Below are 16,731 nucleotides of genomic sequence, written 5' to 3'. Positions count from 1 at the left end.
AATCGGAGGGCAATCACTTAATACCAACTTGAAAGTGGGACACTCTTAAGAAAGATTTAAATGGGTCTTCAGAGAACTACATTAATAGGCTGTAAGCTGAACTTTGTATTAATCGGGGATAAAAAATCGATGTCCAGAAGTTTTCAGGGACCACTGGCCTCAGATCTGAAGAAAAACTTAAAGCCAGGCTTGTTATAATGGAGGTCTCTGTTTTCTTCCCATATACATCACTTGATAGTCCAATTGTTAAGAGTTCAAGAAAAAAGCATTCATAAAAATTGTTAGTTTAATATTAAACTCAGTTTCAAACCACTTTAGCATAGAATTTGTTTTGAAAGGTACCTGACAGCTTTGTTTTTGAGGGGTCTCATTAATGGGCTGGATCCTCTTTGAAGACAGAGGTATTTAAAATTTCAATTCGCATCTAGATCTAGATTTTGGACCATAACATACGGTTGTTAAGAAACATCTATTCTCGGGACACCTGGGTGGCTCAGTTGGTTGGGCAGCTGCCTTTGGCTCAGGTCATGATCCCACCTTCCTCGGACTGAGTCCCACATCCGCCTTCTTGCTTGGCAGGGAGCCCGCTTCTCCCTCAGACTCAGCCTGCCACTCTGTCTGCCTGTGCTCGCGTTCTCTGTCTCTGACAAATAAATAAATAAAATCTTAAAAAAAAAAAAAAGAAACGTCTATTCTCTTTGTGTGTACACCTTTACTCTGTAATTTTTAGCACGTTAGTTGCACTCTGTCTAGACTCCTTGGAGAAAAAAAGCAACAATATGTCACCCCCACCCCACCCCCCATCCTTCACCCTCCCCCTCCGCCCCCCGCTGGGGCTCCATACGGGTGAATTGCGGGAAAACTTAACAGGGACTGAGAACAACGTTATTTTCCTACTTCATATAATTGGGTCTAAGCATTTATCTTTTGCTTCCCCCCGCCCCCACCTGCATGTTTACCTAAACTCAACCGGGTGAGAAGCAGTCAGAAGCAGTCAATAAAGCCCTAGGGGAATACTCGAGCAAATCCCCAGCGTTCGAAGAAAACCACTTCGCCCTAATGCTGCATGTAGAAGCTGGACGCACCGAAATAACCCTATTAGTTGGATACAGCTGGACACTTCATGGAATAGGCCAATCTTCTGTTTCATTTGCAAGGCCCTTGGCCGGGAGGAGGGAGGGATGGAAAAGTTTGGGTGAAGGCTTTAAATGACTAGTCAAACAGACGGTGAGTCATTCAAAGTTTCCAGTTAATAATCCCCTGTGCCGGGGCAGAGCCTGGGCCTGAGCGCTTTACGAGCCACACTGCAGCTGAAGTTGTACTGTCTCACGGCTTTATGCTCTTCTACCAAATGAATACATAAAATGTAAGACGCGCAGCGCCGGCTTTGAAATGTAGGGCAAAATGTGGCTGGGGGCGGGGAGAAGGAGGGTGGAAAGACAGAGCAGAAGGTAGGGAGCCTTGCAGGCAGAGAACGCACGGGCTGGTGATGGGAAAGGAAGGGATTCCAGGAGGGGACCGCTGTGCTTTGGGCCTTAGAACTGCAGTCCGTCTCCCCTCATCCTGAGCCCAACTGGACTGCGAGGAGTAGCCCGGCGATTGAAGTGTCGCGCAAGGACGCGCCCCCACCCCTGCCCCCCACCCGGTGACAGGTGGGGCAGCCGAGCGACGACTGGACCTCCTCCTCCTCCTCCTCGCGCTGCCTGCCGGGAGCCGGAGCCGCTTCCGGTTGCTCTGGGGTTCCGAACTCCGACTCCCGTCGGCCCCCGGGAAAACCGCAGCGGGGTCGCGCGGTTGCCGCCGGAACTCGTAGTTCCATCTGTTGCTGCGCTTCATAGTCGGAAAGGGGAAGGGCAGGGCCAAGAACTACCGAGGCGAAGGTACGGGTGGCGGGGAGGGGTCAATCCGCGCCGGCGTGGGGTTGGCGCTGAGGCGGTCGGAGGTGGTTGGGGTTGGGTGGGAGGAGATCCGCTCGCACACACGAGGAGGGTTGAGCCGCTGCCGCCGTTGTCGTCGCGAGTGCGGAGTTGGGACTGGAGCCTTCGCCGCGACGACGCCGGGGATTATATCGCTAGCTCCCGGCCCCTCTACCTCGCCGCCTCGCCGGGTCAGCGCGGCCTGCTCCTGCCCGGCCCGTCGCCCCCGCCTCCATTTCCCGCCCTCTCTTCACCACACACACGGCCCCCCCGATCATGGATCCGGGCAGTGGCGGTGGCGGCGGCGGCGGCGGCGGGAGCAGCAGCGGCAGCAGCAGCAGCGACTCGGCGCCCGACTGTTGGGACCAGGCGGACATGGAAGCCCCCGGGCCGGGCCCGTGTGGCGGCGCCGGCGGCCCCTTGGCGGCTGCGGCGGCGACCGAGGCCCAGCGTGAGCACCTCAGTGCGGCCTTCAGCCGGCAACTCAACGTCAACGCCAAGCCCTTCGTGCCCAACGTCCACGCCGCCGAGTTCGTGCCGTCCTTCCTGCGGGGCCCGGCCCAGCAGCCGCCGCCCCCAGCTGGCGCCGCCGCCCCCAACCACGGAGCCGGCAGCGGCGCGGGAGGCCCTCCGGGTAAAGGGCCGGGACGCGCGGGGCGGCCTCTGGGCACGGGAGGAAGCCGGCCTGCGAGGGCGGGAGCAGCCGGCCTGGGCCCGTAGCCCCCTGGGGATGGGGGTGGGGTGCGGTGGGCTCGGGCGGCGCGCCCCGCGGGGCCCGGCGGCACGTGGAGCGCTGACAGCGGCGCCGGACGCGGGCAGCCCTGGGTGGGGCGGCCGGGGGCCGGGGAGGCGGCCTGCGCGGGGCGGCTGCGGCGGAGGGCCCGGCGGGGCGGGAGCGGCGTGCGGGGGACACCCGCGGGGCCTGGGGGCCGCCCTTCCCCCCGGGGGGGGCCGCAACCACCCACTGGAAGTGGGGACCGTATGGGACAGAGAGGGAGCCGCGGCGGGTCAGTGCCACGAGGCCTGGAAGTGAGGACAGATGGAGCCACGAGGGGGTCGGGTGGGCGTTGAGAGATCCGAGGAGTTGGTGAGGACGAATGCGCGAGTTGCCCCTTCACCTTGGGCCGAGGAGGGAGAGCCTCTCGCTGCAGTTTCTATTATTGAGGCTGTAATTGCGTTTTAAATGCCTGTGACACGGAACCGTCCTGAAGGAATCCCAAGATGCATTGCAGCCTTGTGATCCGGCAGAAACTGTTGGCCATCAATACAAAGCTCTTGTTCACCCTTAGCATTTGTGGGCTTGTGAAGTTCGCCCAGTGTCAAGAAGTTAGGGTCACTCCCCTGAACGTTCCTGGGTTAGGGAACTGCCTTGATCTCTGCACCCTTTTTCTTAAGTGGGGGCTCGGACCTTTCTCCTTAGTGACACGTTCGGAATTTCCTTTGCGTGAAAATCGTGTCCCTTATTCAGGCCGCCTGGTGTAACTCGCTCTTTCTGTTGATGGGCCAGGAGCGAGTCTGTTCCCATACTTGAGCGTTTGTTAGGACTCCGTAGCCGTCTTGGGCCGTTCTCATCAGCGCTGGTAGGCATTCTTGCTGTGGTTTCAAGTTAGTCTTTAAAAATCGTGCTGTGTTCTGCTTCAGTGACGGCATGCGTTCAGGAACTGATGGGTAGGAATGTCAAGCGAGAGAACTTTATACCTCCCAGAGACAGGTGCTTCTATGAGGAGCTGCCCGTCTCCGTTCCAAGAGAGGAAAGGAAGGAAAAGGTGGAATGTCCTTCCTATTATTTACCCAGGGTATTGGGGACTGGGTTCCAGATGTTCCCAACAACTTGTGTGTGAGACTGGATTGTTGATTTCTCTTTCAAGTTCTAAGTTGGTATTTCTTAGGTGAACATCAAACTTTTGCTGCGGTTTTCTCCCTAGAGGCAAACAAAAGTTTGGACAAATAACTTCACCGTGTATATGTGGATACACAGTTCGCATTTGGTTTTTTTTTTTTTGACTGGTATTTCTTTTATTTGTATAGGCACTTGATGTTTTCTTTTTGAATAAGGAAATCCAGTTTTTTGTTTTGTTTTGTTTTGTTTTGTTTCACTTAGATCAAGCTGGTTTGGCTGCCCAAGCTAAGCTAGTTCGTTATCCCTTTTATCCAGCCATTTTCTTTTTGCCCCTCCCCGCTACATCCTTCGGAGGCTCCAGCACCGCTTGGTCTAACCTGGAACTCCGCTTCCAGCCTATGGAGCCGTCAGCTATCAAAGGACAGTCACCCCTAGAGCAGTGGTCAGGAATGATGGCAATTGTTGAGTGGCTAGGCACTACCTCTTAGGTGGGGGGACTGCTTTTCTCTTCCTGATAATTTGCCAATTTCAGCTTTCCTCTTAACCCTTTCCTCTGTGACACTACTAGAAGTGGGAGTTGTAAAAGTGTGTGGGGGAGTGGTTGTTGGTAAGAAAATTCCTTACATGGTGTCAGGGTTTTCTTTTTTTATCAGAAACCTATTTTGGTGTTACTTTATCAGGTGCTTCTACAAAATGCCTGTTAATGTTAAAAAAAAATGCTCCTCTGTAGGATGTTTATTTAGAAAAGAATAGATTTTCTAAATTGAGGTCCAGAGTTATGTTGAGTTGCATGTTCCAGCCCATTGAGATCCATAAAATACCACGGTTAGAGCAGGGAACTGTGCTTGGAAGAAGCCGGGGAAGAGTTGGAAGTAGCACTTAGATTGAAATTCATAAAGGGGGAACCGTGAAATTTGCAGGTTTTTTTTTTTTTTTTTTTGCAGGTTTTTTTATAGTGAAGAAATAGTCAGTAGGGCAGGCTTTTTTTTTTTTTTTTTTTTTTGTTAGCCATAGCTGAAATTTGTGGTGGGTGTGTTTTGGAAACGAAATACCAGGAGAGCTCTTGAAGGTGTTTGTTTAGAGGTAGAGCACCAGAACGAAGGACTTGTAGAATGGGTCTGTCTAGAATGAGTATCTGTCATTTCTCTGGAAAATTCTTTACTTACCCACCTTCCTCCTTCCCTCCCTCCATTCCTTTCTTCTCTCTTTTTGGGGAAGTAGTTTCAGTGGTCCTTGAACAAGAGGAGGAAGATGCTTTTTCCCAAGGTGTCATTCAGCCTACTGGAGGGCTGCTGGTTATGCCCGTTTTAGCTGTTTTTAGCTGTCCCCTGTCAGAACTTGGACATGTGTTGACCTTGAATCCTTTGAAAATTTAATAAAGGTTTCCAAAGGAATGATTAAGTAGAACACATTTAAGTGTAATTCTCTACAGATCCAAGTAAATTGGCTACGTGATGCTTCTTAAAGTAGAGGTCCTGAAATGAATGAAAACAAAAGACATGGGTTACTTGTACTAGAACTAACATTTCCTGCGATCGAATGTACTTGAAGTTGCACTTTATACCCCAGTTCAGTCTTTTTGTTGTTGCTGTTGTTAAATGAGAAACAGATTTAGCAGTGGTGATCGGGGTTACTTGGTGTCTTGGTTTATTTGGGCAGCTGTAACAAAATACTCTAGACTGAGTGGCTTTTAAAGAACAGAAATTTACTGCTCACAGCTCTGGAAGCTGGAAGCCCAAGATCAGGGTCCCAGCATGTTCTGGTGAGAGCCCTGTTCTGTATAGCCAACTGCCGACTTCCTGTATCTCAAGGCAGAAAATGGGGAGCTCTATGTGACCTTTTTTTTTTTTTTTTTTTTTTTTTTTAATGAAAGATAATCCTGTTGGTGAGGGCTCCACCCTCATGACCTAGGACCTCCCAGAGGCCCCACCTAACTTTATCACATTAGGCATTAGGATTTCAGTATAGAGATTATGGAAGAGACGTATTCAGACCGTACACAGCACCTGGACTTTTGGAACAGCTGGAGCTTCTAAAATAGTAGTGTGGTGTTCTTTCCACCAGCCCACCCTCAACATCTCTCAAAACTGTGCCATTGAAAGCAGTACAGTTAACACCAGCAGTCCTCAGTAGGCCCTCAGAACTGTCTCCAAGGTGTTGTACCTTATATTGTGAAACTTGAATTTTGAAGAGAAATGTTCTTATTTTGTAGTGTTTGAGTTTTGCTGAATGGATTTTTGTGGGGCAGGATTTCCTTTTTTTTTTTTTTTAAATTAATGATTGAGCTATAACTCACTATAGAATTTACCTTTTTTTTTTTTTTTAAGATTTTTATTTATTTGTCTGAGAGAGCGTGAGCACACAAGAACATACAAGCAGGCAGAGGGGCAGGCAGAGGCAGAGAGAAGCAGGCTCCCCTGTGAGCAAGAAGCCTGATGCGGCACTCGATCCTAGGACCCTAGGACCGTAGCATCATAACCTGAGGTGAAGGCAGCGGCTTAACCGACTGCGCCACCTGCGTATCCGATACAGTTTTGTTTTTGTTTGTTTGTTTGTTTGTTTTTAATATTTATTTGATAGATCACAAGCAGAGAGGCAGGCAGAGAGAGAGGAGGAAGCAGTCCCCCTCCGCACCCCCCCCAGCAGAGAGCCCGATGCGGGGCTCAATCCCAAGGACCCTGAGACCATGACCTGAACCAAAGGCAGAGGCTTTAACCCACTGAGCCACCCAGGCGCCCCTGTCCCATACAGTTTACCTTTTAGAAGTATGCAATGGTTTTAGTGTGTGTTCACAAAGTTCTGCTGCTGTCACCATTTGGTGAATGCTTGTTAATCACTCATCTCTCAAAGGTGACCTCTTTGGAGCCACCGGAGTAGAGAAGATCCAGAATCAAGTACTGGTTTTGTCCAGAAGGGCTCTTAGACTTTATTTACATTAAACGATACCTGTGAAAACTCAGAGGTAAGTTTAGGTAGATAATAGATAAAACTCTTGAGATTTGTTTCTCTTTCTGTAAACCAGAGGCCTGCAAGAACAGTTCTGTCAAGGATTTCTCAGACTTCCATGGGACAGTAAAGAATAGAGTAAACACGGGGCGCCTGAGTGGCTCAGTGGGTTGAGCCTCTGCCTTCAGCTCAGGTCATGATCTCAGGGTCCTGGGATCAAGCACCGCATCAGGCTCTCTGCTCGGCGCGGAGCCTGGTTCCCCCTCTCTCTCTGCATACTTGTGATCTCTGTCAAATAAATAAATAAAATCTTAAAAAAAAAAAAAAAGAATAGAGTAAGCAGAGGAAATCAGGGGAAAGTATTGTTCCTGGAGTTTCACTTCTTTTCCTACCTAATCTTCTATTCTTCCTGGTTATTTCTTTTCCTGCCTTGACTTACTGATTATCAGACTTAGGTTTGAGCTCTTATTTCATGATTTTACATACTGTTAGAAATTTTGATTGGAAATAAACCCTGTTTCAGGCAGGTTTTATTTAATGTAGTTACTAGTACATAGCTTTTTGCATTCTTTTGCCCTTTGCTGATTTTTCACCTTTTCTGGAATGGTACTGCATGAAAAGACAGCAGTTGAAATTTATCAAGCGAGTTAGAGAAATGTAGAGAACAGATTTTAACCCTTGTTTTGCCTGCTTTTGTTCACTGGGAAGGAAATACCTTTTGTTTTTTTCTTTTTTTAGTTTTTTTTAGAGAAAGAGTGTGTGCACACAAGAGGGAGGGACGAAGGAGAGAAAGAGAGAATTCCAAGCAGACTCTGGAGCCCCACGTAGGACTCCATCTCATATACATGATACAACCTGAGCTGAAACAAAGAGTTGGATGCTTACCCGACTGTGCCCCCCAGGTGTCTCAGGGAGTAAAGTCTTAAAGTTTAAAATAGTATTGTCTTTCTGGTTGAAAAGAAGGGAATGAAAGACAAGTTTGATAATGTTTTGGGGCGAATTAGCAGAATTAGCGGAATGTTTTGATATGCGAATCTGTGCCTTGCTTATATATATAGTGTATATATATATACACACACTATATATATGTATCCTTCAGAACACAGAATGCTTTGCTGGGCACTTGAATGGATGCTGCTAAGAGTTTGTGATCCCTCAAGGAGCATAGAAAGGGATGGATCAAATACCCATTTTACTCTTGTGGGAGACCCAAAGTGGTAAGAGGGCCATACAGAGGGGGTAGAGGGTTTTCAAAGCTGAGAGGAGGAATTGCCCACAGATTCCTTATGTAAATCATTTCAGTCCTGTCACCCTAATCGTAAAACTACACATCTATTTTCTGCTAAGTGTTCCTTGTGAACACTTTCTTTAAATTGAGATCTAAATTATATATACAGTCCACCCTTACGTTCTCTATTTTACTAAGCTTGCTAGGAATTTGCTGGAGTAGAGCATTGGTTCTCTCTTTTTGTTACTTGAAGCACAGTTGGCCCACAGTGTCAGTTTCAGGTGGACAGTGTAGTGGTTCCTCCCAGCACAAGTAGAGCTGCCGTCTGTCTGTGCCCCTGCACCCTGCTGTGCCTCGGGTCCCCATGACCATTGCTGGCTTTTCTTTTTCACATTGCTTGTTGTCTCTTTTGTATGAGCAGCAGTGAGTTAGTGCAGTCCTGGTGGTGTATCTGTTGGGCCTGTTAATTTAGGATTGCATCATTCTCTTCACAGTTCTTAAAATCTTTGGGAAGCAAGAAGTTGAAGATTCTTTTTTTTTTTTTTAAAGATTTTATTTGTTTATTTGACAGAGAGACACACAGCAAGGGAGGGAACACAAACGAGGAATGGGAGAGGGAGAAGCAGGCTTCTCGCCAAGCAGGGAGCCTTATGGGGGGCTTGATCCTAGGACCCTGGGATCATGACCTGAGCCAAAGGCAGACACTTAACCGATTGAGCCACCCAGGCACCCCTGGTTCTTGATTGTTTTGAGAACAGTCGTTGTTCTGCAATCGTTGATTCATACAAGGTGTGAATCCTTGTTTTCAGTAGATTTTAACAAAGCATGGCTGGCCTGTAGATGTGTTTGGTTTTTTCATAAGTGGCTTTGTTTTGAGGAAACTTGATTGTGATCCCACTCCAAGTTGAACAAGATTCCCAGCATAATTCTAGTTCCCAGGTGAGAGAAACATTCAGTAAGGTTTTTCTGAGCATCTGTCATTAGCCTGGCCTGAGAGTGGGGACACAAATTCCAGACCCCATTCCGATTAGGTAATGGTAGCTCACTTCCCTCGAAACAAACAAAAAGTGTGTCCTTGTGCATGTCCTTGGGGCAGTTTCCTGATTGACCATTTCTGCGGAACTCCAGTGTGTTCCATACTGCTAAGCGTTCTGTCTACATCTCCTTTGGGTGGTTGATTTTGGTCACATACACGTGTTTTTCTGTTCTCTTTGTACCTTATTGGGGCAGCCTGAAATGGTTTCGGTTGGTATATTTTAGGTATACCTTAAGTTGTTTTTTTTTTTAAAGATTTTTTATTTATTTATTTGAGAGAGAGAGACAGTGAGAGAGAGCATGAGCGAGGAGAAGGTCAGAGAGCGAAGCAGACTCCCCATGGAGCTGGGAGCCCGATGTGGGACTCGATCCCGGGACTCCAGGATCACGCCCTGAGCCGAAGGCAGTCGTCCAACCAACTGAGCCACCCAGGCATCCCGGCCTTAAGTTGTTTTTGACTTAGGTGGGATATAAACCATAGATGAATATTGTAGGGTTGTTTGAAGAATCCATTGTGACTTAACTCTACAGAAAGCCTGATCAGGTTGGTACGTAGCGTTGTGTAAGTGATTGAGTAAGTAGTGTTTTGGAATGTGAGGGCTAGGAGTGACCCCAGCAGTAATAAAATGGCTCATTTTGGATAAAGAAACTGAAGCCTAGAGATGCTAAGTGAAGGCCTAAGGTCACTTACAGCTTTAATGCCATGGTTAATTCTAGAATCCACATTTGCCAGCTGCTTGTTCAGTGGTCTCTGCACACATCACTATTAAATAATGGGAAGGAGGGTATGCCTAGAGCTAATACTCCAAACAGCGTGGGTCTTCTCACTCAGGAATTTGCCTTTCTTGTATTTCATTCTTAAATTTTTGTAATTACTATGGGACTTTTAACTGCTTGTTGTAATCATAAATGTACTGAGCAGTTACCACTTGCTTAATGTGGAATCTTCACCACACTGTAGGTACTGTTAACACATTTTACAGATTAGAAAATTAAGGCTCAGAGAAGCTAAGGAAATTAGCAAGGTGACATCCATGACTGAACGGAGGAGCTACGATTAGAATCTAGGTCTGATTTCAAAGCTATTCTCGTAATGGTTACTCTGCTAGCCCTTTCCTGGTGATTTGATATTAAAAGATCTTTTTGGCCGAGATGCTTTTTTCAGAAAAGGAGCCCGAGTGTGTGGGCTATGCCACTGTCTCCGTGTTCTGTCTCAGTGGGAGCCGAGTAACATTCTCAGAAGGAGACAGTGCTCTAAAGTAATACTTAGAAATTGCGTCTTTGTACATCTTAGGAAACGATGACGTAAAATCATTAAAACAGCTGTGTTCACTACTGTGACATCATGCCTTTTATTTTTAGAGTGTTAGGTAATTAGAGCAAAACCATGGGCCTTTGTACGTGTTCTGTGGGCTCTTTCTGATGTCTGCCTTTACTGTTCTCTGATTTTGTTTGTGGGAGAAAAACACCTCAGCGTGCAGTTTTGGTGAGACTGCGTGGTCACGTGAGCGCCAGAGAAGGGTTCCTTCCTTACCGCGCTGTACTTGCGCATCTCTTGGATATTGTTTCTCTCACCCCGTGTTAAAAAGTTGGCATATGGCATTTACTCTCACATTTACTCTCTTGAGCCCTGACAGGAACGTAGTAAACGTAGGACTGCTAAGAAAACTGAACCAAGGGGCATCTGGGTGGCTCAGTGGGTTAAGCCTCTTTCTTCAGCTCAGGTCATGATCTCAGGGTCCTGGGATCGAGCCCTGTGTCAGGCTCTCTGCTCAGCGGGAGCCTGCTTCTCTCACTCTGCCTGCCTCTCTGCCTGCTTGTGATCTCTACCTGTCAAATAAATAAATAAAATCTTTTAAAAAAAAGAAAAGAAAAGAAAAGAAAGCTGAACCAATAAGACCACGAGGAACTAACCCTGCGAAAACAAAAAGAAAGCTGAAAAAAATTCAGTAAAATCAATTGTGTGTTTCTTTTCTGTGGTACATGTGCTGGGCCAGCCTGTGGGGACTACAGGAGTAGAGAAAAAAGTCTCCATATTTCAGAAAACAGCCGTCGTTCTGGAAGTCTGTGATCTCCTGGGGAACCAGAACGAAGATGCGTGTGTGCACCTGTAATTGAAGGGAGGGGCCTGTCCTAGAGGAGTTCTGAGGAGGGACCCTTAGCCTGCAGAGGGTGCGCGGGCCTGGAGTGTGACGAAAGTGCGGCGGCGGGCGTGGCCGGTTCGCACAATGGAGGAGGCTGTGTGAGAGCGGCCAGAGCTGTGCACTTGGGGCTCTTTTTTTTTTTTTTTTTTTTTAAGATTTTATTTATTTGACAGAAATCACAAGTAGGCAGAGAGGAGGAAACAGGCTCCCTGCTGAGCAGAGAGCCCGATGTGGGGCTCCATCCCAGAACCCTGAGATCATGACCTGAGCCGAAGGCAGAGGCTTGAACCCTCTGAGCCAGCCAGGCGCCTCTACTTGTGGCTCTTTAATTAATTGAAATTAAGTCAAATTTAAAATTCCATCCCTCAGTTGGGGTACCACCTTTCAAATGCTTAATAGCCACATGTGGCCTGGGACTGTCCTGTCAGCAGCACAGAGGACACGTCCATCACAGCAGAAACTCCTTCCTCACTTCTGTACAGTGTAACACACTGTGACTTCTGTGACAGCACTGACATTGTTTTTATTTTTTTCTTTAATGAGCATACCATTTCGCTAACAGGACAGAGTCTCATGATCTGTGGACTGAAAGCCATGATCAGATCTTTTAAAAATACACTTGTTATAAAAATTATGGTGAAATCATGGGTCGCCTGGGTGGCTTAGTTGGTTCAGCGTCTGACTCTTGATTTCCCCTCAGGTCACGATCTCAGGGTCATGAGATTGAGCCTGGTGTTGGGCTGCACACTCTGTGTGGAGTCTGCTTCTCTCTCTTTCCCTCTCTTTCTGCTCGCTCTCTCAAATAAATACATCTTTTTTTTTTTTTAAAGATTTTTATTTATTTATTTGAGAGAGAGACAGTGAGAGAGAGCATGAGCGAGGAGAAGCAGACTCCCCATGGAGCTGGGAGCCCGATGTGGGACTCGATCCCAGGACTCCGGGATCATGATCTGAGCCGAAGGCAGTCGTCCAACCAACTGAGCCACCCAGGCGTCCCTCAAATAAATACATCTTTAAAAACAAAAATTACAGTGAAATCCATGTAACATACAATTAACCATTTTAAAGATTTTACTTACTTATTTGACAGAGGGACAGAGAGGGAACACAAGCAGGGGGAGTGGGAGAAAGAGAAGCAGGCCTCCCGCCAAGCAGGGAGCCCGGTGCGGGGCTTGATCCCAGGACTCTCGGATCACGACCTGAGCTGAAGGCAGATGCTCAATGACTGAGCCACCCAGGCACCCCCAATTAACCATTTTAAGGTGACTAATTCAGCCAGTGTTGTGCAGTCACCACCTCTGTCTAGTTCTAAAATTTCACCAGCCCAGAAGGAGACCCATGCCCATTAAGCAGTTACTTCTCATTCCCTTCCCTTCCTCCCAGTTTCCGGCATCCACCAGCCTGCTTTCTGTCTCTGTCATTTATCTATTCTGAACATTTTATATGCGTGAAATTGTACAGCATGTGACCCTTTGTGTCTGGCTTATTTCACCAGGATCAGATCTTCTCTAACAGTTTTAAGATTCAGATTATCATCGGTGTTAAAGCACAGGCAGTAATACTGCCTGACAGTGTTCTGGTAACATCTTTTACTTCTTGATTTAAAATTTGTGGTGATATGGGCGCCTGGGTGGCTCAGTGGGTTAAGCCGCTGCCTTCGGCTCAGGTCATGATCTCAGGGTCCTGGGATCCAGTCCCGTATCGGGCTCTCTGCTCGACAGGGAGCCTGCTTCCCTCCCTCTCTCTCTTTCTGCCTACCTCTCTGCCTACTTGTGATCTCTCTCTCTCTGTCAAATAAATAAATAAAATTATTTTAAAAATAAATAAATAAATAAATAAAATTTGTGGTGATATACCCAGTATCATACCTAGTTCATTAATCTTCCTTTATCATGAACCAGAGGATTAGTTTTCCTTTTAATTTGGGATATGGCAGGTTACTCACTGATGCACTGATTACTTTGCCACTTAATTAGAATTGTTCCTTTTTTGAATACTTGACAAGGTGTATTTCTGAACATGGAAACACCATTGGCAAATATGAAACCATAATGTCACTCCTTATTTCTTGGGAGGTTTACTGACTTTTCCTTCTCTGGGAATATGAACTGTGCCGGACTTGAGCAATCATGGCTATCTGTTTGTTGACCATGAACAGATGACTTTAGGGCCCCAATAGAATTCTAAGCCTGAGCTCGGTGCTAGTAGAGTCAGGATGTGATACGCATTATGAATAAAATCTGAGTAGAATGAACTGGAAAGGGTTACCTGTGGGTGTATTTGTGTGCATGTGAGAAGGCCGGATGCAATTACATTGTGAAGTTTAAATTTAAAAGAATATTGTACTCTATCTGATTTTTCTGGTTCATAATTGCAGAAATACCAGTTCATGAATGTCGATAACACTGCCATTAGGTTTATAATGTGATCTGTGTCTGGATGCATGGAAAGCTTTTTTCCACCTTGGGGAAGGTATGGTCAACTTTTTATTTTGGGGCCCTTTAATACCATGAGGTATATATTAAGCACTTAATTGATTTTGGTGCTTGACTCTCTCTGTCCCCGTGAGCTTTACAAAATTAAGGCAGACGTATTATCAACAGGATGTTTTGAAAAATAAAGCTGGGAGCCGATTTTCATTAAGGTGCATTCTGCAGCCACGGAGGTGGTCTCGTGGCTGATGTCATTATTCTGAGAAGTGCCTTACAGTCCTCTGTGTGTATTGTGTATTTGTAAACCTAAGACTTGGTTCTAGACCTGGGTGGTCAGGTATGTGTATTGTTGGGTTTTGTCAAGCTTAGCTGCAGTTCGGGGTATCTTACTACATGATCTTTTTCCTGCCTTGACACACTAACTACATCATCTCTGACTCAGTGTACTTTTATCGAGTAATTTTTCAGCAGGGGCTGTTTGAAGACAGGCGAGATGGCGCTTGTCTTAAGTTGGAAAAGCCCAGCTGGGTCGGGTTTGTCCGAATGTTAGATAGAGTGATTGCAGTTCCGGACTTCAGGGTGGTTGGAGGGGACCGAATGAGTCAGCACATCAGGGCTTGTTAGAAATCATTTGGAGTTACTTTGCCCTTGCCTCCAGCGCTGTGTGGGTTCGTCGTGATAGTCAGTTGTGCTGGTTGGTAGGGTTGGGAGTATCCCGGCGCAGGTTAGTGGGGAGAGATTCGACTGTCGAATACTGCTTGGTGCCAGGAGTTACTTAATAGACACCAAGCAAATGTATTCTCTCATGTAGCTGTTTCAGCGGTCCTGTCAGGTGGATGGCAAGTGGTTTCCAGAAGTCCAGGGATGGAGCTGCATCTCACAACTCCCAAGTGGCAAGGCGGCATTTAAAGCAGGCAGCATCAGCTTAGCGCCTGCCCCTTACCGCGAACGCTGTGCTGCCCCCTCCAGCCCGAGGGAGGCTTATGGACTTGATTCACTTAGCACAGATTGGCTTTCTCTGAAAATTGAGCAATTTTTCCTTCCCCGACCCATAAACTTTTCTTTGAAATGGGAAAACTAAAAAAAGGTAACCTCTGTTACATCTGAAATATAATTCCTGTTTCCTCCCAGACCTTGTTCAAATGATTTTTTTTTTTTTTATGTTTCTGTTTATATTCGAATCATGTTAGACTGGGGTCATCTTAGACCTTTCACTTCCTCCTCCTGCCAGATGAGGCCTCAGTTATCTTGGCACGCAGCCCCTCCTCTCTGGTGGGACCAGTCACAGGTTCGTGGGGCGTGCTTGCCTGTAGTGGTGATGTTGGTCTTTCTGCCAGTGGTGTTTTTCCCCCCTCTCTAGTTCTCTCTTTCCACTCTACAGGGACCTTTCCAAGTGACACTCAGCATGTCACTTCTTTTGGAATAATTTGGTCGCCCTTTACCTTTCAGGAACAGGAAATAACTTCCTTCAACACTCCACCTTGTTGAAGAGTGGGCCCGAAACTGTCTAGACTTACAGGTGTTTCCGTGCAGTGATTTTAAATACAGGCTTTGCAGTTGATGAATTCATTATTTATTATTTGGTGTGCAGGGTTCAGGTGACTTCAGATTCTTTGATACCTTTTGCATCTTGGAAGTTTTTTTTTTTTTTTTTGAAGCAAGGGCACTTTCATATTGGAATATCATTTAGGTTTATCAGATATTTTTAAAAATTTACAAATTTGTAAATTAATCAGTATATGTTTCTCATTCCTCTCTTCAGGGATGTCGTAAGTAGATTTGCACGGAAAAATAGTTCTGTGGAAACCGGGTTGCTGCTTGAGCTTAGAATTCTAACACAGGGCAAAACTGGTCATTGTAATCATCATTTCTGACATGTCATAAAGGATCCTTTGCATTTCAAGGACTTCATGTGGATGTCCTTTTTATTTTGTTGGCATTCAAAATAATTGGCATTCAAAATAATCCTTGAATTTATTCAAGGATCTTAGTAATAATGTGTGATTATGGGATCTGAAAAGAGCTAATCATAGCCTTCTTAGGCTAGAGCTACCAAGAGAGAATTTAGAGAAGTCATAATGTGTATTTGTTGAGCAGAACTTAATAATTTGATCTGCACTGGGCTGCAGATTACTTTTATAATGCCTTGGAAAAGTTTTATGAAGCAAATTAAGAGAAGAAGTATACCTTTATAAATACACTTCAGTTACTGAAAATGTAAAATCGTCTATAGTCATCGATGTTTAAAAAGAATTTTTAAACAGAGACTTCTGATTTGAACACCTGAGTTAGTTGCTGTGGTCTGCATTATTGAGGTTTTTGTTGCATTACTGAAATTCTATTTTTACTGTATTTTAAAAGATGGATGAAAATGGATGTATAGGACTTAATTTTAATTGAACTTATTTCTATTAAACAGCACCTGTGGAACCTTCTCAGGAGGAACAATCATTATTGTGTGAAGGTAATTTCCTATGATACGACCCTTTGAATGTCTAATTGAGAAAACATTAAGTTGTCTATAGTGTGTGAAGCCTGGATAATTGTTTTGTAAATACATATTATATCTCAATTTCTTGTCTAGGTTCAAATTCAGCTGTTAGCATGGAACTTTCAGAACCTGTTGGTAAGAAAATTTCTGACCATATTAATACAGTAATATATCCTTACAGGATGTAAGGTGCAAATGTAAGTGTCGTGGTTTATTGTAATGCCTGCATTTAAAACTGACTTTGAGTCTTTGCTGTTGGGATTTAGAAAGCAGGACTGGGTGGCCATGAGCACTGCCGTGATACCCCGAGCGATACCCCGAGTGACCGCAGATGGGAAAGCTGAGTGGAAGAGCAGTAAAGGCAGTTGAAGGACTTGTGCTTATTCCATGTCCTTTGTGAAAAATTTCCTTCCTTTTTGCAACCTTGTTACTCTAAAGGGTGTCGGATTCCCCAAGTCATTGATAAAGTTGATAGCAGATGACTTGGAGAGGGAAAAGCAAAGGTATTATAAGTCACACGTTCTGATTTTAAACTTTCCTGTTTTCTTTTTTTTTTTAAAGATTTTATTTTTATTTATTTGACAGAGAGAGATCACAAGTAGACAGAGAGGCAGGCAGAGAGAGAGGTAGAGGGAAGCAGGCTCCCTGCTGAGCAGAGAGCCCGATGTGGGACTCGATCCCAGGACCCTGAGATCATGA

The 16,731-nt window shown here is 45.9% G+C and overlaps 1 protein-coding gene across 2 annotated transcripts in view; it reads left to right on the top strand.

Annotated features, from left to right (window-relative positions):
• The first annotated feature begins 1,863 nt into the window (after positions 1 to 1,863).
• Positions 1,864 to 16,731, top strand: part of GSPT1 (G1 to S phase transition 1) — a 39,544-nt gene continuing 24,676 nt past the window's right edge. Inside the window, exons 1-3 of one of the 2 annotated variants that reach the window (XM_044233593.1) lie at positions 1,864 to 1,880; positions 15,961 to 16,005; positions 16,126 to 16,167. In XM_044233593.1, coding sequence (XP_044089528.1) covers positions 16,146 to 16,167 — 22 coding nt within the window. In that variant the 5' untranslated portion in view covers positions 1,864 to 1,880; positions 15,961 to 16,005; positions 16,126 to 16,145. Of the gene's footprint in view, positions 1,881 to 1,956; positions 2,551 to 15,960; positions 16,006 to 16,125; positions 16,168 to 16,731 lie in introns of those variants that run through there. The other variant, XM_044233592.1, reaches the window with a different exon arrangement.

This window comes from Neovison vison, chromosome 14, assembly GCF_020171115.1.
Source record: "Neovison vison isolate M4711 chromosome 14, ASM_NN_V1, whole genome shotgun sequence".
In the NCBI taxonomy this organism is placed as follows: Eukaryota; Metazoa; Chordata; class Mammalia; order Carnivora; family Mustelidae; genus Neogale; species Neogale vison.
Note: the sequence above shows the minus strand (reverse complement) of the source record. Positions and strands in the feature narration are given on the sequence as shown.